This window comes from Canis aureus, chromosome 8 (assembly GCF_053574225.1).
Source record: "Canis aureus isolate CA01 chromosome 8, VMU_Caureus_v.1.0, whole genome shotgun sequence".
NCBI lineage: Eukaryota > Metazoa > Chordata > Mammalia > Carnivora > Canidae > Canis > Canis aureus.
This window is the reverse complement of record NC_135618.1, coordinates 62,998,118-63,026,015: the sequence shown is the minus strand read 5'-3', so window position 1 is coordinate 63,026,015 and position 27,898 is coordinate 62,998,118. Positions and strand designations below refer to the sequence as shown.

Sequence of the window (27,898 nt, the reverse complement as noted above, 5' to 3'; positions counted from 1 at the left end):
GTGCTGTAACCTGGGCAGGATCCAGTGGCTGTAGCAAGAAGGGACAATGTGGGGAAGGACCTGGACATGGGGCCTGGACTACTGATGGAGTTGCCAGCTCCCAGGGGGTGTCAGTAGGCCACAACATCAGGAGATCCTCCCTGATGGAGCCCTTCCTGTGCTCCAGATTCCTCTTCTGCCATGTTGCACCCACACTTTAGCTCCAGGAGGACGGCAGTAGCGTTTCCAGCTGCTTGATGCCTCAGAAAGTTTGAGCCAGCTGGAGGCCATTGCCTCCTCCTCCTGCATAACTCCTCACCCGCAGCATCAGTTCAGGCTCCGCCCCCCAGGGGGTCCCTTCCTCGTTCCCGGAGCTCCCACAGCCTCATTTGGGAACAGCCAGGACACTTGCTCTAGTGTGCCCCCCTCCAAATCTGGAGGCACCTAATGCACCCCGGACCGAGGGCGGGGGCAGTGGGAGTGCGGGAGTGAACGGGTAAGGGGCGGGTAAGGCGGGTGAGCAGAGGAGGTGGACGGATGAATGAGTGAGGCAGCCAGGGAGCGGGTGAATGAGTGTGTGTGGGTGAGTGAGCAAGGGGTGGACGGGTGAGTGAGTGAGCGAGCCAGGGAGAGGGTGAGTGAGCGGGGGTGGGAGCGTGGATGAATGATGAATGAGAGAGGGGGGATGGGTGCGTCGGTGAGGGGCGGGGCGGGGCGGGGCGGGGGCGCTGAGGACCGAGGGGTGAGTGGAGGACGCGCCGGGACGCGGGGGCCGCCCACGCGGAAGTGCAGAGTAACCGTAGGAGGGGTGAGTGTGACGACCAGAGGCCGAGCTAGCGGATGAACGAGGGGGCGAGCGGCGCGGGCCAGGCCTCCCGGTGGCCGCGTGGCCGGGGCGGGGCCGGCCCGGGTGGGCGTGGCCAGGCCAGACAAAGGGGCGTGGCCGCCCGGAGTGGGCGTGGCGTGGGCGTGGCCGGGCGGGGTGGGCGTGGCGTGGCGGGCCGGCGGGCGCGGAGGAAGTCACGTGGCTAGCGCTCACATGACTGGCGGCGTGATGGACCGGCTGTCCGCGGAGGCAGGCGCGGCTCCAGTCGTGGCGGCAGCGGAGGCGGAGGCGGACGAGGAGGCGGACCCACCGGCGGCAGGTACGGCTGGCGGTCCCCCTGCTCCCGCGCGCAGCCCCCGGCCCGCCCTCGCCCCCGTGGCCCCGCGGCCCCCGGCTCCCCGGCTCCCCGGCTGCCCGGCTGCCCGCTGGCGCCCCGCGCGCCCCCGCCACGCTGAGAAGGGCGCCGCGGGCCCGGGGACCCGAGCACCTGCGCACCTGCTCTGGGTCGCCCGGCCGCGCCTCCCTGTTCGGGGGCCCCGCTCCCGCTCCCCGCCGTGCCGCCCCGGACTCGCGAGCTCTCCGCCGCGGACCGGACAGACTTGGCTCCGAGTGCGTGTGCCCTCGTGAATGGGCGTCAGCACGGAAAAGCGTGCGCGGGGCTTGGCTTTTGTAGGATGGTCCCTCCTGGAAAGTTCCCTCCTTTAGCCCCCTCCAGGTGGAGAACAGATGTAGGGGCGGCGTTGCTGGCCGTTACTGCGGCCTTTGGGCGCGGGTCGGAGGCGGGGAGGGGGCACAGGGGCGAGGGACCCCGCTGGGGGTGTGGCCAGGTGTCCCCAGGGGGCTGTGCTACGGTGGCGTCTGGAGGGCACGAGAGTGTTTATTCATTGGGGAGAACAGGGAAGGGAGTGGCGGGGAAGCTGCTGGGAGGTGGGCATTGCACTGGACTCCTTGACATAAAGGCTCCTGGGTGTGTCTGCATCTAGAAAGAAATCCCCCACTCCCAGAAATGGTTTTGAGTAATTTTTCATTGCGTTCGTAGCTGTGTAAGGGGAAGCATGTGATGGCACTTGCTGTTCTGGAGGTCACACATTTGAGCCCGGCGTGGGCAATGGGCCTCACCGATTCCGGGGCCCCAGCCTGGACCCCTTGGTTGGTCCCGTTTGGAAACGGGAGGCTGTCATTGGCTTTTTGGCTCGGGTTGTAAAGCAGTTCATAGTTGACTGCATATGGTGGTGGCTCAGGGGTCTCTGCACCGTCTGCACCTTTGGGTACCGCAGTCGATTTTTTTTTTTTTTTAAGATTTTATTTATTTATTCATGAGAGACACACAGGGGCAGAGACACAGCAGAGGGAGAAGCAGGCTCCATGCAGGGAGCCAGATGTGGGTCTTGATCCCAGGACCACGACCTGAGCAGATGCTCAACCAGTGACCCACCCAGGCGTCCCCCACATGGCAGGACTTACCCACTGGATTCCACTTATGGACAGCCGCCCTCCCAGCATACCCTCCCTCTGACTTTGCCTGGAATAACCGTGGTAGTTGGCCTTAGTTGGCCTTCTTGGGGGCCGTGGGGATTTTATTAGGCCTGCTCACTGTGAGGACACGGTAGCACCTCTGGTTACAGAGTGCTGTTCTATAGCCAGGGGAGTACTCAAAGTGGGGTTTATGGACTGTGGGAGGCAACCTGTCATTGCATCCCACTTAAAACCTTTTGACCGTCCGATGACACAGGTAAAGTGGTAGAACAAATCTTTTTTACACTGGGATAAATAAAACCCAGAGGTAAGTGACTTGCCCAAACTGGGCAAGTATTAAGGAGGCATGTCCAGGTGGGAGTCGTGGTTGGGTGGGCTAGAGGCAGAAAACCTAAGGCTTTGAGACCGAATCTTGTCCGTTGACCGTAAATGCATATCTCACTTTTAGTCAAGGCTGATTTTGGTTCGTTGATGGGTTTGTGCTTATGAATATAGAATGGTTTCTCTTTTCGGTGTTTTGTCTACACAGGCAGAGCCTACTCGAGGTATTACTTGTGGAGACTGTGAAGTCTGGGTCTTTGTACTGCCATTGGGATTGTCAGAGAAAATCGCGTTCCCTGGTTTCCAACATTAAGGGTCATGTTCTAATGCTTTGAAGCTTAATCTGTGAATGGTAACTCCCTAAAATTTTTTTTAAACATTTTATTTATTTATTCATAGAGACACACACAGAGAGAGAGGCAGAGACACAGGCAGAGGGAGAAGCAGGCTCCATGCAGGGAGCCCGATGTGGGACTCGATCCCGGGTCTCCGGGATCATGCCGTGGGCTGGAGGTGGCGCCAAACCCGCTGAGCCACCAGGGCTGTCCACTCCCTAAAAATTTAATTTTCAATTAAGCTATACATGGACAAACACGTTTTCTTTAAAGAAATGTAGAACATTATTAACTAAGTGAATCTCACACCGATTCCCACCACCGTCTCTTTGCCAGAGGTGATCTTTGTTATGGGTTGGGGATGGATTCTCTCCACCCTGTTTTTATATTTTAAAAGGATAGATACTTAGAAACCCCATACCTTCTCGAGCACATGTGGTTATGTTTCTCTAGGGTAGTGTATTAGTTTTCTGCAGTTGCTGTAACAAATTACTACAGATATGGTGGCTTAAACAACACTTAGCATCTCACAGATCTGGATGGTGGTCAGTAGTCCAAAATAGGTTTCCTTGGGCTACTATCAGGTGTGGGCAGGGCTGCCTTCCTTCTGGAGGCCCTCGGGGAAAATCCGTTTTCCGGCCTTTCTGGCTTGCAGATGCCTCCCACATTCCTCGGTGATGGTCCCCTTTCTCCAGCAACCATGAGCCATGTCTTTTTCGTGCTGTCATTTCTCTGGTTCCCCATTTCTTGTTTACTACTTCTACTTTTGAGGACCCCGGGACCACCAACCACCTGGATAATCCACAACCTGTGGCCTATTTCAAGGTCAGCTGGTTGGCCACCTGAATTCCATTTGCTACCTTTGTTCCCCTTAACCATGGAAACAACAGATGCAGTTTCCAGGACTTAGTCGTAGAGGGCTGTGGGTGGGTGGGGGCGTTATTATGCCTCCCACAAGTAGCTACCCTGGGAGTTTCAGCAGATACTGAGGGCTTATCCTCTGTGGGGCTACCACCAGTTTACTCCTGGAACTGAAGCGTGCCCTGTTAAGAACATCATTTCCTCATAACCTCCTGGGCACTAACTACCATTTCTATAAATTCCTTGCAGATCTACAAACATTCAGAAAGTGTTTCATTTTTGTTTGGATTTCATTTCCACCAGTATTAGTGGGGTTTAGTTCCTTGTTATAGTTTCATTTTGTGTGGCCTCTCAACTCACCATTCATACCTTTTCCCTGTTTTCTTAGGAGTGGATCTTTTTCCATATTGAAACATTTCTTTTTTCATTTTGAACATAGTCCCTTTGGAGATTTTATGTTTAAATTATTACTATCACAGTATCTGATGGGAACATTTTGTTCTCTGTGCAGGATGAGATTTTATTTCAGGGCCTGTTTTGAGGTTATAAAGCTCAGCAGTTGGGACTTAGAATAAGAATGGCAAGGATTGAATGTGATATATGCTTGACTGTATAATTTGAGTTTTTGAGATTGCATCATATCCTGAATAAGAATACACACAGATGACCACTGTGTATCACAGCCCGGCTTTCCTGCAATCTGATGGACCTAAACTTGGTCTTTAGAACATGGGAGAATCAGCTTCACTTCTGTTGGTGTGGCTCACTTGATGGCATTCCATACATTCCATCTGGTTAGGAAGCTCTCAGCCATTTGTCTCCTGGTTTTCTCTGGGGTCACGTCTGAGCTCTGCTCATCATCCTGGCTCCTGCACACGGGCCCCCACCTTCTCTGCATGCCTGGGCGATTTCCTTGCTTTCTCTGCTCCAGCCACCACTCCTCGCCTGCTGCTTTTCTGGGTGTACAGTCGTCAGAATTCACTGAACTGTCACGTAAGATATATGTGTTTGGGTTAAATTCTACCTCAAAGTGCTGTTTGCGTTCAGGAAAAAACTCTTTCCTGTCCATTCTTCTCCCCATTACTACACACATTTTGATTGTAAACTCCCGACAGGCAGAAACTGTTATTTTTCTTTACCTCCCAGGATTAGAGTAAGATCTGCTACGTAGAAAAAGCTTAAACATTTCAGTAGAATTACATTTTTGTCATAAGTTTTCTTATGGATAGTATCATTTTAATTTGATAACAATCATTGTGGAAATATTATTTAAGTTTCCTTTGTTGATCTTTAAACTCTCATACAGACATACACAATTTGCAAGGTAAAATGTGTCAATTTGAAGAAAGAGGAACTAACTGAATCACTATTGTGTAGAACAGATTTTGCCAGAATTTGTGGTTAGTAAGAAAGTGATGTGTTCCGGGTGGGGGAATTCTGTTTTGGTATTATTTTTTCCTTCCTAAGAAAAACACAACACAAAAAGGGATGTTTGCCCATACTGGTTGCTGTGGAGAGACTTGAAGGGTGGCCTGTGAAGCAGGGTTGGCTGGGGGTGCAGGTAGGATACCTGGACCCTAGGGTAGGTGGATACTGACTCCCAATCATGTTACCCTCAGAAGAACTTCAGTGCTTTTGCTCTCTGTGTGTTTTTATTATAGAATAACTCAAAAACCATGACCAGACTTCAGGAGGGTAGACGTCCTTTGTTAAAATAGTCAGGTTTGAAATACCCTGTAGCACAGAGGGCTCAGGATGTCCTGAGATGCATGTTCTATTAGTCGTTTGACTCACAGGGGGCTCTGATGCTACACTTCATGTTTTCTGTTGACTGGGCTTCTGGAGGAGGGCACATTGGCTGTTTCTGTCTGTGGAGCAGGTGTTCGGTGGGGTTTTCTAGGACTCCTGGTCAGTTTGGAGTTGATGTGCTCAACAGAGGTGAAGGGGAATTGTGTGATGTTTGATTGATTCCAGGGAATCTCAGTGGAGACTGGGGAGATTTGTGGTGAGGTGTTATTTCTGAGAAGTCCATCTCCGTGATCTCCCGAGGATCTTTCAGAACTGATCTGCACTGGTCAAGTTTTTTTCACTATGAGTCTCATGAATGAGTTGTAATCAAACCAGTAAAATTGCATTGTTGTACAGGAATTGGCACTGGAGGGGAAAGTTGTACAAGAACATAACTGCAAGTACAAACATTTTATAAACAGAACTCACCCATAATTCCACCACTTTAACACAACTGCTGCATTTTAACATGCACTGGACTTGTGAGCAACACAGGTGTGTATTGTGCAGGACCCCTTGTATGCGGTCAATACAGTACAGTGCTGTAAATGTATTTTCCTTATGATTTTCTTTTTTTTTTTTTTAAAGATTTTATTCATGAGAGAGCGAGCGAGCGAGAGGCAGGCAGACACAGAGACACAGGCAGAGTGAGAAGCAGGCTCCATGTGGGACTTGATCCCAGGACTCCAGGATCACGCCCTGGGCCAAAGGCAGGCACCAAACCGCTGAGCCACCCAGGGCTCCCCTCCTTATGATTTTCTTGACATTTTTTTCCTCTATTTTACAGTATGGTTACAGTATATGATACATACACAAAATATGTGTTAATTGACCTTTTATTATTGGTAAGGCTTTCAGTCAACAGCAGACTGTTAGTAGTTAAGTTTTTGGGGAGTCAAGTTATATGTAGATTTTTGATTGTGCAGGGGGTGAGGTTGGTGCCCCTAAACATTATTTTGCTTGAGGGTCAACTGAATTTTCCTTTTTTCCCTTTCATATGCTTTTTACTTGGCTGTCCTCATAGTGTATATACACTTTATAGCTTGGTCTTTTCAGTGAACTTTATTTATTTATTTATTTATTTATTTATTTATTTAGATTTTATTTATTTATTCATGGGAGACACAGAGAGAGAGGCAGGGACATAGGCAGAGGGAGAAGCAGACTCCTCACAGGGAGCCCGATGTGGGACTCGATCCTGAGACTCCAGGATCATGTCCTGGGCTGAAGGCAGATGCTCAACCACTGAGCCACCCATGCGTCCCTGAAATTTTTTTACATGCTAAAAATAGTTTTCATCATTATCTGTTTAATGACTGCATGATAATGCATCAAGCTCTCTTTGTGCTTCTAAAGTGGTAATGTCATGCCATTTGTGCTAAAGATACTCTTGTCACATGTTTTTCAGAAAATGATCCTTTAAATTGAACAAATGTTAAAACTTGTCCTCCAGCTTGCACTTGGTTAACAAAAGCTTGTTTCCCGCTAAGCTAGTTTCTTCCACCTTAGAGGTGACCGCTGTTATCAGCTGTGCAGTAGAATCAGAGTTTCTGTTATCTGGCTTTGAGAGCTGGGAGATGCCCTTAGGTCACTTGTTCAGGGACCTTTGCAAATGTCAGAACTGAGCCCCTCTACCTTCCACTGAAAGTGTCCAGAGAAGCCAGAGAAAACACATGTATTGGTTGACTCCAGTTTCTGTTAAGTTAAAAAACATGCAGAATTAGATTCTGTTGTGTAGGGATGCTTCCTTAGGTGATAAAACTATAAATGAAGAGCAAGCAAAATACCATGAAACTTCGACAGTGGTCACTCTGGTAGGAAAAAGGGGGTTTGACCTACAAGGGATGCTGGGTGGGGGGGGGCTTTCAGAATGTTGGTGGTCTTTTAACTTTTACACCCCTTCCCGTGTATGTGTGTGTGTGTGAGTGAGATCTATTTCACAATGGAAAACACAGAGAGAAAACCTGAGATCCTAAGGCGTCAAGTGCGCCTGCTAACAATACAGTTTTCCCAGCAGAGGAGGGTGCAAGGGGTCTTGTTTTACAGTAGTTTTGTAGGCATTTTGAATGCCCTTGGTTTCTACTTTCTAGTTAATACCGGAAATATATTTATAGTGAATACGTGTTTTGTTGTGTCAGTGTCCACTCCTAATGGAGTATCCTGCACTGAATAGGCAGGAGACCCCCCTCCCCCCAGCTTCTGCCATTTCTGATGTTTATGTCTGAATATTATTGGCGCTGGTGAGTTCAGCTGCTTTGGTGGTCCCTGGGACCAGCAGAACCTAGACCTGAGGGCCACTGGACTGTGTCACAGCAGGACAGCTGTGTGGGGGACCTCAGCTGCTGTTCACGGTATGTCCTTGGCCAAGGTCATCTACTATCAAGGAGTCAGGTCATAGTCATGACTTAGCACCGTTAATTGTCTTTGGGACAGTAAGTTCACCTCTCAGCTCCTGAGAAATGCTACTCACTGCTGGGTTTTTGCGCCAAAGGGAGATTTAAGATCGCATTTGCAGCTCTTCTGAGGGAGGTCTATATGTGTAGTTCTTTATGTTAGGTGTCTTGTGAGCCTCTGGTATTGCTCCTCAGGACGGACAGTGAAGTCAGGAGCCTCTCGGAGTCCCTGCAGAAGTTGAGAGGTTAGGTGCATCCTATGGAAGGGGCCTGTTTCCCAATATGGACTGGGTCATAGGTCCAAAGTGTCCCATCTTCTGCCTCCTCCTGGGAGGGATTTCCATATAGGGCATTCTTTTTGGAACAGAGTATGGGTTGTGTTGATGGTGAAGGCTTGCAGAGTGCTTCCTGTGTCTAGATGTCCTTGGTGGGGCGTCATGGAGGAGATGCTGTTCCCCTCACAGTCATCCTGCGAAGTAAGTAGCCTGTTACTCTCACTTTACAGACAGGGAAGCCGACGCCCAGCGGTCCCATCACTGGGCCAGGACTGGAGAGCGGGATTCACACGCGGGTGAGTATGTGGCTCTGGTTCTGAATCAGTAGATACCACCTCCTTGCTATGGTCCCCAAAGGCCTGCATCATGGCGCCTGCCTTTCATGTGCCTCCCTTGAGGTTCAGGGCCATGACTTTCCCTCTCTGAAAGGTTTTATGTACAGCGAGTTGGTTCCGTGTGACCATTCTTGAAATACCACGGAGGACCATTCATTGTAGGATGTTGCCTTTCTTTTTTCAGGAAGGGGATGCACTTTGGATGGTGCGATGGGATGATGGGAGGGCTCAGTAGCGTAGGAGGCATGTGTACAAGCGATGATGGTTTCTTGGGAGAACTGTTACCCACATGTTGAGCTCCGAGTGCAGCTGCTGGGGCCACCGGTTTGGTCTGTCTGGGGAACTGGGGGTTGATGACGAACGGAGTGTGTTTCCGATTGAGCGGAATATGACAGCGCTCAAAAGCAAATTTTGTAAAACATGGGTCGAGTTCCCTCCTCTAATGAAGATATTCAGATTATCGTAGTGAACTGATTTTGGCTGCAGACTGCAGAGGAGAGTCCAGCCTTCTCTGCCTGGGAAACTAGGTCTCCACATTCAGTGCCCATTTGACTGTGGGGGCTAGACCAACTACATGTTTTTCTTACTGTGACATTCTTTACCATTCCTAATTAGTTCACGCCAATTTCAGGGGCGTTCCTTTCTCCGGCTGATTTAACGGCATTCTTGATGGTCTGCCCCGCAGGCAGCTGGATGGCAGGGACCTTGTCTTACTTTTTGTGATTCCTTCCATAGACCAGTCAAGGTTTGTTCAAATGGATTTAATTGTATCTCACTTGGCTTATAATATGAGTGACTGCTTGGAATTTTATTAGTGGGGCCTGATGTGTTTGTGAATGTGGGCTCTCTTTAGCCTTCACTGGGATAGAGACGCACTTAGTCCTGCTGGATATTTTGGAACATTTTCACTTTCACGGCAAGAGATCCTAGAAAACCTGAGTCACTTTCAGACTGAACCAACCAGACCCAGGGTGAGGGTTTAAAGAACAAAGACCAAAACCAGATTGAATTTAGTTTAAGAGAGAGACCATGAATCTTTTAGGAATTTTGAACTCCTGTTTTGTAAGTTACTCCCAAGATTCCCCAAATTAGCTAAAATAGTATTCCTTTTAAACTCTGGAAAAAGTCACTGGGCCTCCCCACATGTAAACATTCCAAAAGTGAGAGACCAAAGAGGTTTTTTGAGGAATAGACCCAACTTGAATGGGGCCTTTTGAGAAGCAGGTTTGGTGAGATTCGTGGTGAAGCAGAGATCTGACGGCCCCTGTGCTGGTTCCTCCTGCTCCACTTTCAGTCAGAGGAAATCATCTGAGAGGTGACTGTTTTTGGCGCTCAGCTTCAGTTCTGTGATGTCTTCAGGAAACAGACCCGTGATTTTTTTCCCCCTCTGTGGTTTGGTCTCTTGCATCTCCCTCCGAAAGGAGTAGCCACTCATAGCCTGAGAAGGTGATATTTGTGTGCGAATGGTTCACACACGTCCCTGAGATCCCAGGGACCACCCATGATCTGTTTGTGATTAGTATGAACTTTGGGAGTTGTTTTCAGGTCTTGACCAGAGCAAAATGCCGTGGTCATGGTGCAGATCCCGGTGCTTGTGGCAGCGAACACACCAGGCCTGCAGTTCATTCGGTCTGTGGTTTCATCTGGAGATTTCGTGTCTGGCCTGCAGGTCTTTGGAAAAGAAAAGCTTGAGCACCAGGCGCTGTGCTAGATGCTTTCACATACTTTCTTTAAAAAAAAAAAAGAAATTCTTGGAGCCGAACAGTGACCTAAATGATATTGTCTCCATATTAGGGACGAGAAAACGGAGCAAGGTGGGGGAAGGCGAGTGGTTGGTTCACAGTCACACAGGAGTCAGGGATTTGCACTGAGACCATCTGACCTCTGGCCCTGAGAATGGGGTGTACCTTTCCCTGCCCCTTTCCCTGTGAGTCAAGGAGGGAACACAGGATTGGGCATCATCAGGTAGCCTGACACAGGTTCTGGCCCTGCAACTCAGCTTGCCAGCTCTGTGACCTCAGGCAGGCTTTGTTGCTTAGCTGAACTTGTTTTCAAATCTGTAAAATGGGACGAAGTACCTACTTATTATTGAAGAGATGTAAAGCATTCAGTAAGGTTCCAGGCATAAAGAGGTTTTGTTGGGAATGGCCCTTATTTGAATGGGGTTGGTACCCTACACAGCTGTCCAGATGGCAGTTTCATCCCTGCCTTTGAATTCATGGGAAAGGTAAGGAGAGTGGGAGACACAACTATTAAGGGTGGCTCTGTTTCTCTGCATTCAATGGCTGCTTTCAGTTCTGACTTGTAGCTTCATGGCCATGGGTGGGGCGGGGGGGGGGGGCGGCAGTGACAGGGACCCCTTGCGCTGCTGGAAGTTTCCGTGATACCATCGCCAGCTAGACTTTTCTGCTTATGCCTGGAACAACCAGAGGATTTCACAGGTAAATGATCTTTCCCCTTTTTAGCAGACACCTTCATTCAAGATTGCAAGCCATCTGTGTTCTAGGCACAGCACTGGCATAGAGAAGTGGTTTTTATTCACAAGGACTGGAGAGAAGAAGGGAATTCATCAAACATTTGTACCAGCTTTATGAAGATCTTTTTCTCATACCATGTAATTCTCCCATTGGAAGTATGCAATTCAGTAGTTTTAGTATGTTCACAGAATTGTGCAGCCATCAACATCACCAATTTTAGAGCATTCTCATCTGCTGTGGAAGAAACCCTGTACCCATCATGGTCAGTTTTCATTCCCTAGGCCCCTCTCCTCCTGATCCAGGTTAATCTTTCTGTTCCTACAGCTTTGCCTCTTCTGGGAATTTCATGTAAATAGAACATGTGTTACGTGTCCTTCCGTACCTGGCTTCTTTCACTTATCATTGTGTCAAGGTTGAGCCATGTTGTAGCGTGGACCAGCATGCCATTCCTTTTGATGGCGGAACAGTATTCCATTGTATTGAGACTCTGTATTTTACTTACACATTCATCAGTTGATGGACATTTGGGGTGTTTCCACATTTTGACTGTTATAAATAATGCTGCTATGCATGTTCATGCACAAGTTTTTGTGTGGACATATTTTTCATTCCTAGCAGTGGAATTACTGGGTCAGATACTGGGTCAGTTACTACCTATCTTTAACCCTTTGAGGGATTGTAGGACTGTTTTCTAGCAAGTACGAGGGCTCCAACTTCTCCATGTCCCTCACCAATGCTTGTTATTGCCCTTTATTTATTTTTTGTGACTGTCTTTGATTATTGCCATCCTAGTGGATGTGAAATGGAACCTCATTGTGATTGGATATCTTTTCATGTGCATGTTGGCCTTTTGTGTATCTGTTTTGGAAAAAAATCTGTTCAAATCTGTAGCCTATTTTTTTTTTTAAGATTTTATTTATTCATGAGAGACAGAGAGAGAGAGAGAGAGAGAGAGAGAGAGAGTGTGTGTGAGGCAGAGACACAGGCAGAGGGAGAAGCAGGCTCCATGCAGGGAACCTGATGTGGGACTTGATCCCAGGTCTCCAGGATCACGCCCTGGGTTGAAGGCAGCGCTAAACCACTGAGCCACCGGGGCTGCCCATCCTTTGTCTATTTTAAAGTTAGGTAGTCTTTTTAAAAAAACTTGAGTTTTCAGAATTTCTTTATATCTTCTAGACACATGTCCCTTATCAGATCCATGATTCATCCATGTTTTCTCTCAGTCTGTGGATTGTCTTTTCTCCCATTCTGTGGGTTGTCTTTTTTCTTTCTTGATGGTGTCTTGTAGCATGACAGCCTTTAACTTTGATGAAGTCCAGTTGATCCCTTTTGTTCTTTTGTTTGTGCATTTGGTGTCATGACTGAGAAGTCTCTGCCTAACCCTAAGTCATGAAGATCTAGTTCTGTATTTTCTGCTTAGAGTTTTGTAGTTTTAGTGCTTTCAAAATGGACCCTGGACCTAAATGTTTTGGCTATCATGTATGGTGTGAAGGAGGGGTCTGGTGGCATTCCTTTGCACATGGAGACCCAGTTGTGCACATGCTGTGTGCCACCTCCATGCTGCCTAGCATGGGAGCCAGAACTCCCTGAACTGGGGTGGGGTGCTGGTGAATGCTGGGGTGTGGGAGAACCCAGTGGATGAGACAGTGAGGAAGCTCAGTAAGGAGATTCAAACGAGAGAGTAGGATCACTAGACTCTTATGGGGCTTTGGAAACACTTTACTGTTAAAGGACTGTTTGAACTTTGGAGAGGATTCAGTTCAGAAATACTCAGCTAAGAAGTACTGGAGGACTTGGAAGGACCTGAAGAGATTGTTTTTTTACTTTGCTTCAAGATAAAAACACTAACACCATTGCAGGAAGATGAAAACCTTTCTTCTCTTGCTGTGCAGGTTGACTATCCATGTGGCATATTACGGCTTTATATAATCAGAGTTTTTGCCTTACGTTATTTTGGGGAAAAAGTAGATATAGCCAAAAATTGGCAGAGAGGCCGTGGTGGAGGTGAGGAGATGCTTCCAGTGTGAGGCTGTCCCTGCTCACCACAGTGGCATCTGTGTTACCAGCTTTTGCTTCCTGCCACAGCTCACTGAGGCACGATTCCTGTCACTGGCCAGACCGTAATGAGATTTGGTGCGGAGTGGGCAGGAGGTGGTTGCCCTGCCTAAGAAAACATAGCAGGCCTTGATTACTCTAGGTGGCTTTCTTGCACACATGACTTTGAGTCCTCTGATTGAGTCAGCTAATGATGATTAAGCACTTATTATGTGCTGGGTGGTGTTCTTGATCATCAGGAAAGTAAGTGTCACAGAATAAAGAGGCCTGCTCTCCTGGAGTTGATGGTCTTGTAGTGGGAGGTGGACAATTTTTAGATGCACCGAGCCAGTGACATATGTTAGCACTTGGGGGGAGGAAAGGGTGCAAATTGCAGTTGTCCCTGAATACATATCATGGGAAAATGTTGTTTGTGCCAAGATTTGAAGGAAGTGGAGGAGTGGGTCTGCAGTTGGCTGGGGCTAAAGAGGTGAGTGGAGGGGCAGCGGGAGAGGAGTGTCTGCTGACTGGCTGAGAAAGGATAAAAGAACAGTTTTGGAGGGCGGTGGTGGATTTGAGGAAACATTGCATTATGATCTATTCCCCTCGGTGATTGCCATTTTGATCCACAGGTCAGAAGCTAAAAGTTTAGTTCTCTCTCTCTCTCTTTGAGATCAGGAGAGAGCATGTGTAAGTGGGGGCTGAAGGGGAGAGAATCTTAAGTAGACTCCTCTGAGTGTGGAGCCGGATGTGGGGCTTGATTTCATGATCTCGAGACCATGACCTATGCTGAAGCCAAGAGTCAGATGCTTAACTGATTGAGCCACCCAGGTGTGCTGGTTTTCTCTTTCTAATGCCACTGTGGTACATCCATTAGATCACCAAGGTCACTGCACTAATGCTCTGAAGAGGGTTTCTGAAGAAAATCTTGCTCAACATACGTGTGTATAAAAGCCATCTAGGGGAGTGTCCATTACCAGGAAAAAAAAAGTGACATTCTCTAGGATTTGATGCTAAAGGTAGAATAAAAAAATTCAGGAAAATGTTTTGTGAATGAGGCTATTCTTCACACTATTTTCAATAGCAGGAAACAGTTAACGGGAGAAAGGCTATCTGATTTTTAGTTGCATACCTGAGATATTGTGCAATCTGTACAGGTAATAGTTCTTAGGAAGATGGAGCAATGGTTGTTATGTAAAAAATCAAGATGAAGTGGTGATTTACTGGCAACCATGATAGAAAGCTTACACCCTACCAGAATGTTGAGGGAGAAATGGGTAAAATACTGAGTGGTCCGTGTGTGAGGCCACTGGGACCTCTTGCTGATGGGAGTGCGATGTGGCTCAGTCACTCTAGAAAACTGGAAGTAGGGATCCCTGGGTGGCGCAGCGGTTTGGCGCCTGCCTTTGGCCCAGGGCGCAATCCTGGAGACCTGGGATCGAATCCCATGTCAGGCTCCCGGTGCATGGAGCCTGCTTCTCCCTCTGCCTGTGTCTCTGCCTCTCTCTCTTTCTCTCTGTTTGACTATCATAAAAAAAAAAAAAAGAAAAAAAAAAAAAAAAGAAAAAGAAAACTGGAAGTATTTGCTAAGCCGGACACGTGAAATCCAGGGGCCCAGGAACTTCACTGTAAGGAATGAACTCAGCAAAAAATGAGTGTACGTGCACACCACATGATGTGTGCTAAGTGTTCCTGGCAGCATGGTGTGTAATAGGAAAACCTGGGAACTATCCAGGTGTCCAGAATGAGGTGAACGGTGGCCTGATCATACAGTGGGGCATGTAGTGGTGACAGCTGCATGTGGTGACACGGATGGGCCTCACACATCATGCTGAGTAGAAGTAGAGTCAGGGGAACTTATGGCTTGATTCCACTATGTAACAGGTGAAGATCACGTGTGGGGCTCGAAGGTGGCAGTCACCTTTGGCGGGGGGGCAGTGGCCAAAAGGGAGAAGGGGATGTGGGGAACCTGTGTGTCTCTCTGGATGCTGCCACACTGCTGTATCCGTTCATTGAGCCGAGCAGAGTCAGTGTGTGCAGTTTTATGTACCATGCTCTCTTCTAGTATGAGAAAGTAAAACTGAAAGGAAATAATTGTGTTTATTGTATATGTGAAATATACTTGCGTGCACTTTAGATGCTTACAGACACTTAGAAAACACAGAGGCCTACCTACCTGCAAATGCTCTGTTAGCTCCAGGGTAGCGGCCACTTTTGAATAGGAAAGGGGGAGAGGGTGCTGTGCATATGTAACATGTTTTTCTGTATTTGACTTTTTTTTTTTCCAGAAAAAATATGGCACAATGTTATCTTCAGTGAAATCTCTGTGGTAGATAGATTCTGGTATTTTCTGTACATTTATGTACGTTTGAAATATTTCACAACGAAAACAAATGTAAATGTATTTAAAAAGTGTTTAAGAACAGGGACGCCTGGGTGGCTCAGCGGTTTAGCGCCGCCTTCAGCCCAGGGCCTGATCCTGGAGACCCGGGATTGAGTCCCATGTCGGGCTCCCTGCATGGAGCCTGCTTCTCCCTCTGCCTGTGTCTCTGCTCCCCTCTCTCTCTCTGTGTCTCTCATGAATAAGTAAATAAAATCTTTTAAAAAAAGGTAAGAACAAAGGTTGAATGAAAGGAAAACTGTGTTCATGATGATTGTGTTACATGAATGGGAAAGAGCTTAGGAAGTTTTTCCTTTTACAGAGAATTTGAAGGAGAAACGTAGTCATGTACCCCATTGAAACACGCTTCATGTTTAAAAAAAATCACCTGTGTGTCTGTTGTAGTCCTGTACATGTGGGGAGTATGTGCAGGGCGAATAGGATATGTATGCATTGTAGGGTGGAGTGGTTTTCTTTTTCTTTACCTTTTTTTTTGTTTTTTAGAGAGAGGGAGAGGCAGAGAGGGGAGAGAGAGAATCCCAAGCAGGCTCCAGTGCAACAAGGAGCCAGCTATAAGGCTCGGATCTCACCACCCTGAGATCATGACCAGAACCAAAATAAAGAGATGCTCAACTGACTTAGCCAGCCAGGGGCCCTGGGTGGTTTTCTTTACTTAAAGAATGTAATGGTAGATAAAATAAGTCACGGGCCACTCAGTAAGAGAAAGCCGCATCCAAGGGGTAACAAAGCTGAGGCTGTCAAAGTTTCTGTGTATTTTTTTTAAAAGATTTTATTTATTCATGAGAGACAAAGAGAGAAGGAGGAGAGAGAGAGGCAGAGGGAGAAGCAGACTCCATGCAGGGAGCCCAGTGCAGGACTTGATCCTGGGACTGTGGAATCATGACCTGAGCAGAAAGCCAACCTCTGAGCCATCTAGGCGTCCCAGTTTCTGTGTATCTGAACTCCCAAGTGAGTGGTCCGCCACCCACCCTGGGGTTGTTCACAGTGCTTCCTGGCTGCCCGCCTGCTGAATTCTCAGTTCTAAGGCCATGGTCACTGTAAGGACCAGGACTTTGTCACTTCTGTTTCCTGAGAACAGCTGAATTTCAGAATAACCGAGGAGCCTAGAACAGTTCTTGATCATGGGTAGAAACCTCTTTCATGAGCCTGACCAGGAATGTTCCTATTGAAAATCGGGAACCCCTGCTTGTTTTATTTCCTGTTATTTAGGTGGAAAAGTTGTCATCTGGAATGCCATTGGTCACTGCCCTCTCTGCCAAGTAAGTGAAGCGTGATGGCAGCATTTATGAACACCTACCTGGTTTTTGTCAGATTTGGGCCGTGGGTCCTTCCTCTGCTCATCCTGTAATAGTGGTTCTCGCTGTGACTCCTGGACCAGCAGCAGCTTCACCTGGGAGCTTGTTAGAGAAACTCAGATTCTTTAGATCCACCCTAGACTCTGGGATGGAGCCTAGTAATCTGTGTGGGTTTCCAACTGTGAAACATACATGGCATGCGATTTTTTTTTATTGGAGTTCAATTTGTCAACATATAGCATAACACCCAGTGCTCATCCTGCCAAGTGCCCCCCTCAGTGCCCATCACCCAGTCACCCCAACCCACCGCCCACCTCCCTTTCCTCCCTTTCCACCTCCCTTTCCTCCCTCCACAGAGTTAGGAGTCTCTCATGTTTTGCATGACATACGATTTTAACCATCTTCAGGTGTGTAGTTCTGTGGTGTTAACATTCACATCATTGTGCAAACGTCACTGTCTCCAGATGCTGTCCCCATTAAAAACCGACCCCCAGCCCCTGGCACCACTGTCCACTCTCTGTGTCTGTGAATTTGACGAGTCCAGGGACCTCCTAGAAGTGGGATCACACAGTGTCCGTCCTCTTCTCTCTGGCTTCTTTCCTTGAGCACAACGTCTCCTCAGGGTTCATCCATGTTGGAGCAGGTGCCAGGATTCCTTCCTTTCAGGCTAGATCATGTTCTGTGGTGTGGATGGACCACATTATGTTCATCTGTCTGTGGACATGTTGGGTACTTCCACCTTTGGGCTTTGTGAATAATGCTGCCATGAACGTGGGTGAGCAAGTGTCTTAAGTCCCTGCTTCCAGTTCTTCTGGGGATAGACCTAGCAGTGGGATTGCTGGCTCATGTGGGATTCTGTTTATATTGTAAGGAGCTACCCACGTGGCATTTTACATTGCCACCCGCCACACACAGGGGTTGTAGTCCCTCTACATCCTTGCCAGCCCTTATGTTACCCGACAGCATTTGGTTGAGCCCACCAGGCGATTGTGATTCATGCTCATTTGGGAGGCTTTAACCCCAAGACTGTGCTGTTTCTCGCTGGCCCTTGTCATCCCACACTCTGGCAAATGGACAGCTGAGGATGACAGTGGAGGGGGATGACAGTGAACCTGGAATCCGTCAGAAGACCTGTTCTGATCCACCGGCCTGCTGAACCTCGGACAGTGGGAACCCTCCTCCCTCGCTGCCTTTGGAGGACAAATGACCTATTGTGGTTTGAGAAACCCTTTATGCCGGGAAGGGCTGTTCCAAGCAGTGAGAAGCCAGGGAAGGTCTGGGCGGAGCAGGCTGAAGAACACTTTCCGGTGCTCAGTGCAGCCCCTCCTCAGGGATCAGGGAGCGTGCCATGGGGGCGGTGGCCAGGCAGGCTGGGTGTGGCCTCCGTAAGTGACTGGCCTGTGCCCACTGTGCAGCTTCCCAGCCCGTGACCTCTGCATCGGTCAGCGTTTGTGAAGGCTTGCTTAGGTAAAGCAGGGACATGTGTGACAGCATGGCTCACCAGGCACATCCTGTTGGTTTCCTAAGGCTTCGGGCTGTGGTGAGTGGGGCTGATAGCTGCTGTCAGAACACGGGGGCTAGATGTCTCCAGGTGCTTGCCCATAGCAGGACTGCATTCTGCAGGCTCTGATGGAAACAGGTTGGGAAGGATAGTCATCTTTGTGTGACGTTTTGTTGCTTTTCATCTGTGTCTAGCTGGCTTGGCGAGCCACCAAATTTCACACCTGAACAGATACTGAAGAGTGCTCACGGACAGTTAGCCTGTGTGGGCTGCAGGGAGGCAGAGGCATGCGCTGGGGGTGGCACGGGGCATTGGTGGCTGGCTTGAGAGATGCAGTTCCCTTCAGTGTGCCTGTTTCTCTGACACCCGCCAGGCTGTCTGTCTCATAGTCACCCTGGAGCAGGCACGTCTCTTGAGTGGTGCGGTGTCCAGAGGGGCAGGTCCTGAGCCTCTGCCCTGCCCCATGTGAGGCCTTGGTCTGCAGGCTGGCCTGGGGCTCATGGCCCCAAACACCTTGTTATGGGCAGTTGGTTCTACATTTTAGTCCATGGATGTACAAAGGCTTTTTGAGTTCAAATACTGTAATCTGGAGGGGAGGTGGGGAGATTACTGAATGATTTCTAGTAGCTATTTTCAGCACTGGCCTCACAAGGGCCATTGGAGCAAAGTGGAATTAGCATGAGGTTCTGTGCCTGTGGGTCTGAGAGCGGCTTCCTTCCCAGCATCTCTAGGGCAGTGGGTGGCATTTCAAGGCCAAGCTTTGAGCTGCAGGCTCTGGGTTGAGTCCAAACACTGTGATTGAGTGGTTTTGTGCCACAAGGGTTGGGGCAGGGAGGGAATACCACTAGAGAGGCCTCTGAGGGGTTGTTGCCCTTATCGAGGTGCAGATGATGAGGGCTGGTCCCTGGGGCATGCATCCTTACCCCTGTTTTACTGAGGATAAATGCTAAGCCTGGAGGTGGTCAGTTGCTGCTGGGCCACATGATGAGGATATGAGCCCAGATGTCTGCACACACCTGTGTCAGAGCCTATCCTTTGTAGCCCTTCAGTATGGGGGCTTAGCTGCCTCTCTGTGTTACCTGTTGGGGCTGAGTGGGTGTGCAGTGCATCTTCCATTTCATGAGTGCATTGGGGTCCTGTCCGTGAACTTGATATTTATTCCCACAGAAAACCAGAGTCTTCCTCTGTGTGTTCCCGTTCTTTCCATGGCTAGTGGGCCATTACATGACAGGGTAGCTGATCTGAAATGATCTGTCTTCCTTCTTAAACATTTTTTGAAAAACCATGGATGTCCTAGTTCAGGAAAGTGATACTTGGGATTGTAGTTTTCTTAAGATTGAAATTTCTACAGAGGGGCTATTCTGAGGGTGGTGGAGATCCATCAAGAGTGTGTGCTGTGTCTTTGATTTAAAATGTGCCTTTTGGGGACACCTGGGTGGCTCAGCAGTTTAGCGCCTGCCTTCGGCCCAGGGCATGATCCTGGAGACCTGGGATCAAGTCCCACGTCGGGCTCCCTGCATGGAGCCTGCTTCTCCCTCTGCCTGTGTGTCTGCCTCTCTCTCTTTCTGTGTCTCTTATGAGTAAATAAATAAAATCTTAAAAAAAATACAATGTGCCTTTTGGATTCTGACTTTAATTTTTTTTTTTTTTTTTGGTTCTGACTTTTAGATTCTCCTGTGGTCAGAGTTCAGATTCTTTGGCAGCATGTGACTGTTTGGTAATCATTACTGAGTTACATTCTGTCTTGGGATATTATCTTACTTTAACTGTCAGGAAAAGAACAAAACTAGTATGTGCTTAATAGAGAAAACTTCATCTTAATAGAGATTTCTTGGTGTTCCCTGAATTATTTTTCTTTCATTACTTTTATCTTTCATCTTTTCTTCCAACATTGCCTTGTTTTACATCCAATCGGTATTTTCTAGCGTACCATTTAAATTCCCTTGTTTTGGTCACTGTATGAGTTCTGTTATTTTCTCAGGGATTGCCCTGGGAGTTAAAATTCACATCTTACTGTGTACCAATCCATCTTGGTACCAATGGTAGCAGTTGAGTTTTAGTAGTGTGTAGGAACTTTGCTACTTCACAGCTCCCTTCCGTCCATATCCCTGTAAATTGTATGCCATCAAGACAGATTGGTGATTGCCTAATATGGTTGTCTTTTAAGTCAACCAAAAAAAAAAGTTACAAGTAAGGAGTAAGTTTATCTTGCCCTTTATATTTACCAGTGTAGTTCTGGTGCTTGTTCTTTCTTCATGCCGCCTATTTGTTTCCCCTAAGGAAGGACTGCTAGTGCCACAGTGAATTCACTGTTTCTGTTTTTTGGGGGCTGTCTTAATTTTTCCTTTGTTTATTAGTAAGGATGTTTTTTCTGGATATAGAATATGGTTGACCGTTTTGTCTCCTGCCATTGTGAGTGCACCATCCCACTGCCTTGTGGCCTCTGTGGCTGGCTTCTGAGAGGTCAGCTGTTCATCTTACCCAGTTGCTGATCTGGTTCTTTCAAAAGTTTCTCTTTTCTCTGGATGGTTTGAGTGCAATTATGATCTGTCTAGATGTGAATCTTCCTCAGTTTATCTTAGTTGGAGTTCTTTGGGTTCTTAGGATTTTTTTTAAAATTTTATTTGAGAGAGAGTATGCACATGCACATGTGCCCAGGGAGCTGGGGGAGGGACAGAGGGGTAGGGAGAGGGAAAGAATCCTAAGCAGACTCCGAGCTGAATGTGGAGCCTGAGGTGGAGATAGATCTTATCCCTGAGTGGAAACCAAGAGTCAGGAATTTAACTGACTGAGCCACCCAGGTGCCTTTTTGGTTCTGGGATTTTAAAAATCAAATTTGGGAAAATTTTAGCAGGTTATTCAAGTATTTGTTCTGAGCCTTTCTCCTTTTGGACCTCTCATGCTGATGATGTTGGTATGCTTGATGGTGTCCCAAGGGTGGGGGGTGGGGGGGCTGTCCATCTTCTCATTCTCTCTTCTTTCTGTCCTCCAGACCAATCTCTGTTGACCTATCTTCAAGTTTGCTGATTCTTCTCTCTGCCCACTCAGATCTGCAGTTGAGCCCCTGTAATGAATTTTTCATTTCATTCATTGAGCTTCTCAACTCCAGAATTTTTATCCATTTTTCTTGTACAACTTCTGTTTACCAATATATTCTATTGCTGAAACACTGTTCTCTACTTTCCCTTGGCTCTTAGAGATGGTTCCTGGTAGTTCTTGAAACCTATTTCATTTTTTATTTTATTTTTATTTTTTATTTTTTTTAAATTTTTATTTATTTATGATAGGCACACAGTGAGAGAGAGAGAGAGGCAGAGACACAGGCAGAGGGAGAAGCAGGCTCCATGCACCGGGAGCCCGACGTGGGACTCGATCCCGGATCTCCAGGATCGCGCCCTGGGCCAAAGGCAGGCGCTAAACCGCTGCGCCACCCAGGGATCCCTTCATTTCATTTTTTAATTAAAAAAAATCTTTTTAAAGATTTGATTTATTTGAGACCGAGAAAGCGTGAGTGGAGATGGAGGGACAGAGGGAGAGGGAGAGGCATGCTCCTCGCTGAGCAGGGAGCCCGACGTGGGGCTCTATCCCAGGACCCTGCGATCTTGACCTGATTTGAAGGCAAACGCTTAATTGCCTGAGCCACCCAGATGCCCTTGGAACCTATTTCAGATAGCTGATGTAAGGTCTTTGTCAAATGAGTTCAATGCCTGGCCTTCCTTGAGGACAGTTTCTGGTGGTGGTTTTTCCATGTTTGGCCAACTTTCTTGTTTCTTTGCATGTCTTATAAACTTTAGTTGTAAACTGGATATTTTAAATGATATAAACCAAAGTGGCAACTCTAGAAATCAGATTTTCCTCCCTCCCAAGGTGTTGCTGCTTATCATTGACTTTAACGATCTCTCTGAATTTTGTCAAGTTTCTTGTGTGTCCTGTGGCTGCTGTAATTTGTAATTTGTTAGACAAATTGGATGGCTTGAAACAGCAGGAATGTCTCACAGCCCTGGAGGTCAGAAGTCTGAAATCCAGATGTGGGCAGAGCCACACTCCCTCCAAACCCTGTAGGGGAGGGTCCTTCCTGCCCTTTCCAGCATCTGGCTGTGACAGGTCACCCTCCGGGTTCCTTGACTTGCAGATGTGTGGCTTCCATCTCTGACTCCACTGACATGTGCCCACCCTGTGTGCCATATGTCTCTGGGTCTTGGTGTGGTCCTCCTGCTCCTTAGGAGGACTCCAGTTGTACTGGATCAAGGGCCTACCCAGGATGGCCTTTTTTTTTTTTTTTTTTTTTTTGTTTTTTTTTTAGGATGGCCTTGTTTTAACAGTTTTTGCATCAATAAAAGTACGCTGGCTTGTCATACACCTTCAATTTCCTGTTCTGAAAAAGTGGGTTCTGACCATTTTTGCTCCTGTCGAAGAAAGGGTTTTTGGAGGTTCTTATTCTTGCCATTTACTGGTGTCCCCCACCTTTTATATGTAAGGTGTTCATAGTTCTCATTTGTGTACTATAAGCTTCAGTCACATCAGGTGTACAACACAGTAATGCTGGTGTGTTCACAGGGTGGTGCACCCCTTGCTATGATCACCCTCCTGAGAAACCCTTTCTCTTCCAATCCTCACCCCACTTCTCTTGTCGTTGGCTCCTCCTGCTTCAGCCCTCATCAGGGACCAGTCTGCTTTGTTTCTGTATATTTGCCTCTTCTGGGGATTTCTTGTGCACAGACTCATCCCTAACGTGGTCCTTGTGTCTGGCTTCTTTGACTTACCATCTTGTAGCATGAATCTGTCCTTCATTCCTTTTTATGGAAGAATAGTAGTCCATTTTTACAGATAAGCCATTAAAAAAAAGCTTTTATTGATTTATTCATGAGAGACAGAGAGGGGCAGAGACACAGGCAGAGGGAGAAGCAGGCTCCCTGCGGAAAGCTTGATGGGGGACTCGATCGCAGGACCCTGGGATCTGGGATCACACCCTGAGCTGAAGGCAGATGCTTAGCCACTGAGCCACCCAGGTGCCCCAAGATAAGCCACTTTTATTTACTCTTTGATAGTTGATGGATGCTTGGATTTTTCTGCTCTTTGGCTCCTATGAATAACGCTGCTGTGGACATTTGTCTATAGGACTCTGAACATACATGTTCATATCTCAGATATATTTCTAGGAGTGGAACTGTGGGGTCACATTGTGGCTCTGCCACTGACATTCTGAGGAAGTGCTGGGCTTTTCCACATCCTGGCTAATGTTCGTGTTTTTTTTATTTTTTTATTTTTTTTTTAATTAGAGCTATTGTAGTGGGTGGTATCTTGTTATGGCTGTGATTTGCATTTCCATGACGTTCAGTGATGTTGAGCATCTTTTTATGTGCTACTGGCCACTGATATATCTTTGGAGGAATGTCTATGCAAATCCTTTGCCCATTTTTAAATTGGGTTTTTTTGTCTGTCTCTGTTATTTTTAATGTGTTGTAGGAGTTCTTTATTCTAGGTACATGTCCCTTTTCAGATATATGTATTTGCAGATCTTTTCTTTGATAAAAATGTTCTTTCCCCATTACCTTTTTGGCTTCATTATTTGCTGTTTTCCATATATTCTGTGCTCTAGTTACATAAGACTTTGTTTTCTCAGACATGCTACTTTTCACTCCTGAAAATGGAATAAATATCAGCAGATAGTCATTTGGCAAGCTTTCTTTAAGGCCCTTCTACATGCCAGGCACCCCAGCAGCTGGGATGTATCCGAGAATAGAGCTGGGTGTGTCCCCACCCGCAGAGTTTGTGTTTGTGTGCTGTGTCTGGCCCCCTCTCTCATTATCAGGGTGCTGTTAAGATACGTAACGGTGGGATTCCCATTTGCCATGGAGTTTGGATCCTCTTGGATTGTGCCTAGCTGTGGGGACAGTCTGTAGCTGCGTGCTGAATGCCTATTAATGAGTGCAGTGACCCCGCGTTGTTCATTACTGTACTCGAGTGGGTACTTAAGAAACACTTGTTGGCTCATTGACTGAGAGTCCATGTGCTCCCTGAAGAGACTGAGGAAACACAGTTTAGGCCATCAAAATATTTTTAAATGGGAAGGGCCTGAGTTCTTAGGATGGGAGAACCTTCTGGAGCTGTTGTCTCCACATTTTGGCCATTAAGATATTAGGGGCTCTTTAATACTCACCCCTCATGTACCCATAGGTATACACACTCATATGTGTACACACCCATGACCTATATACTCATACACAGTACTTACATGTTTACATACACAGACACACTTGCACATACACTTAAACACACTCCTATATACACATATACACACATACTCATGTACATGCATATGTACACACCCATGTACATATACACTCATACACACATTTGCATACTCACACACTTCCAATATACTTACACATGTACACCTCTTATATACACGCTTGTGTACACACCTACCTACATACATGCTGACACACACACTTGTATATAGACACTTGCACATACCGTGATATATATATACACACACACACACCCTATATAACCACATACACATATATACACAGACACACATGCGCATACATTTACACACGTGTGCACACCCCTTATGTACACATTTACATACTCTTGTATATATACACTTGCACACATATACATATACACATGTACATCATAGTCGTGTACACACTCATGCACATGTATTCACATCTATACACATACACATTTTGAAGGTTACATGCATGCACTATACTACTACATTATGTATATTATAAAGATATCACAGGAATATAAGTTTTGAAAGGAGAGATGAAAATACAGCTAGAATTGCTTCTCTTTTTTTCCTGTGCCTACCTGGATTGCATTGACCCTGGGATACGTGCCCTTTTTACTTGGGAGCTTACAGCTTTAGAGCACATAATATTTAGTTTTTGTGTGGAGTTTTTATGAGGCCCTTGGAGTTCCCAAGTAAGTATTAAAGCCTTAGTTTATTTTGTTTCTTAAGCTTTAAGGTCAATTAAAGGCAACTGCATTTAAAATTCTGAAATGCTGAGTAATTTCACAGATGAAAACAATCTAGTTATGAATTCTGTTCAGAATGTAAACCAGAATCTTAACTCTGAAGTGTTGTTTTAAGAGGTAAATCATGAAAAATGACATAGAAATTTTGGAAAAAAGAGAAGTCTACATTTTGTTGTGGTTATTTATAGCAGTGTTGATTAGTGTGAGACCCGCCACCCCTCTGTGGATACCTTAACTTTACTGTGTGTGTGTTTTTTTTTAAAGATTTTATTTATTTATTCATGAGAGAGACACAGAGAGAGAGAGAGAGAGAGGCAGAGACACAGGCAGAGGGAGAAGCAGGCTCCACGCAAGGAGCCTGATGTGGGACTTGATCCCAGGTCCCCAGGATCACACCCTGGGCTGCAGGCAGCGCTAAACCACTGTGCCATCGGGGCTGCCCCTTTACTGTGTTTTCTAACCAAAAAGAACCTATTTCTTTAGAACTCTCTGTAGTAAGAACCAAACTGACTTTTTAACGTGGCTTCCGTGTTTGTTAGCCTATGATCTCTCTGCTCCGTCTCCTGCTGCTCTGAGTGAGGCATGGGTAACTCCTTGTCTCAGGGGAAGCTGAGGTTTGAGGGTGTCATTCTCTGACTTGTGTGGTTGGGAATCCTAGCTCTAAGCAATTTATCTATGTATCTATCTATTTATTTATTTATGACACACACAGAGAGAGGCAGAGACCTAGGTGGAAGGAGAAGCAGGCTCCCTGCAAGGAGCCGGATGTGGGACTCAATCCCAGGACCCTGGGATCATGCCCTGAGCCGAAGGCAGATGCTCAATTGCTGAGCCACCCAGACATCCCAGCAAGTGGGTTTTTTACCTACATGGAACTGGAATGATTGTTTTGGCACACGAAGTCATGTGTGTTCACTGTAGAAACAGTGGGCAGAGAAATTATATGACTCTTTAGTTTTAACCTCCTTTTTGACTCTAGAGGAAAGGAGGGTCTTTTACATGAAACTTGTAAATCACTTTTTTCTGCCCCAAATTGACTGGTTTTGGATCTGTGGGTGTCTTTGCTGATTCACAGGTGGGTGGACACCTCACAGCGTGGTGATTAGTTAGCAGAAAGTGCCCCTGAGTACCAGCTCCGCCGCATGAATGGATTGGGGTGGGGGGGTGACGTGGCCACAGTCTGACTGCTGAGTGAGCACCCCGTGGAGGGAGGGCTGGCTGGCGGCAGTCTCCACTTTCTGAGTAGCTGTTTTTATTGGCCATTCGCCTTCTCTTCTTTAGGCTTGCCAACGCCCCAGATCAGCGAGCGGAGGGACCCATACCCCAATCGAATGCAGATGCCTCAGGGGAACCCGCTGCTGTTGTCATATACCCTGCAGGAGCTGCTGGCCAGGGACACCGTGCAGGTGGAGCTCATTCCTGAGAAGAAGGGCCTCTTCCTGAAGCATGTGGAATATGAGGTTTCCAGCCAGGTAAGAAGAAAATGGTGTGTGCGTGTTGGAGAGAGGAGGCAGGGTGGGGGTGGGACAGGGACATGTTGGGGCGGGAGTGGTGTGTGTCAGCAAAGGGCCACAGAGAGAGTCTGTGGGCTGGCCCTAAAGGTAAGACCCAAAACTAGACGCTGAGAGCCAAGCCGCCCAACAGATGTTTCCACAGCCTGCGTGTCCCCATGTCTTGCTCTGGCTCAGCCACACTCCCAGCTAGCTCAGCCTGCCCTCCCTATCCCTGTGTCTGGGATGCTGCTCAGAAGAGCTTGTTCGGTCTGTGGGGCACATACCACGGCAAAGGCCAGGCTGGCAGTAGTTTTGCAGTTGTGGGAAATCCCTGAGGGTACAGTATGGGCTTTGGGTCAAGTTTAGAGGGCAGGATTGGTGTGTGTCCATTTCATCTCTGCTAAGGTTGCTGCCTGCATTGTTAGGGGCCCCCACACCCGAGCTAAGGAGGTGCTGGGCACCAGGCTGTGTGTCTGTGTGGAGACGGGGTGGCATTAGCAGTGGTTATCTTCTGTCCCTTCCTCCATTTTCTTTCTCTCTCTTGGTTCTGTTAGAATAGATGCTGGGGGGAATTTTTATTCAGAAACTGATAATTAAGTCATTGGTGAGCTGATGGCATCCTTGGGCTAGTGGAATCCTGTGTTAGTGGGGGATGCAAGGACAGGTGGTGTGGGGCCCTGCTGCAGTGAAAGTGTGCTTCTGTGGTGGCTTTGGTGGGAAGACTCTGTCACCCGGGGAGGAAGCACGTTTTCCAAACCAAGTGGCTGTGTGGTTGTGCTGTGGGAATCAGGAATCACAGAATTTTTGTTTCATGGTGTTTTTTGTCCCATAATGGACATTTTTCAGGGAGGCCGCTCTGCCCAAGGTGTGAAGGGCTCTGCCTGCTGGTGCTTAAGCCTGGGCCGCAGCCTGGGCCACTCGTTCTATCCTGGACCCCGCTCACCAGAGGTTCCACAGCAGAGGGACATGCCTGGCTTCATGGTTTTCTTTGTATAACATATTTATTTTATAGATGTAATATTTTGGGGGAAGTTTTAGGTTCACAGCAGGATTGAGGGAGAGAGCCAAGATTTCCCATAAACCTGTGCTCCTCCCAATGGGCTGCCCATGACCACTGT

At 47.3% G+C, this 27,898-nt stretch overlaps 1 protein-coding gene across 17 annotated transcripts in view; it reads left to right on the top strand.

Moving 5' to 3' along the window:
- Positions 1 to 983: 983 nt before the first annotated feature.
- SNX8 (sorting nexin 8) overlaps positions 984 to 27,898 on the top strand; it is a 41,952-nt gene continuing 15,037 nt past the window's right edge. For 2 of the 17 annotated variants that reach the window (XM_077907555.1, XM_077907554.1), the window contains exons 1-4: positions 3,935 to 4,791; positions 8,485 to 8,550; positions 26,569 to 26,759; positions 27,627 to 27,770. In XM_077907555.1, coding sequence (XP_077763681.1) covers positions 4,569 to 4,791; positions 8,485 to 8,550; positions 26,569 to 26,759; positions 27,627 to 27,770 — 624 coding nt within the window. In that variant the 5' untranslated portion in view covers positions 3,935 to 4,568. Of the gene's footprint in view, positions 1,125 to 3,902; positions 4,792 to 8,484; positions 8,551 to 9,220; positions 9,335 to 26,568; positions 26,760 to 27,626; positions 27,771 to 27,898 lie in introns of those variants that run through there. The other 15 variants (XM_077907565.1, XM_077907556.1, XM_077907566.1 and 12 more) reach the window with 15 other exon arrangements.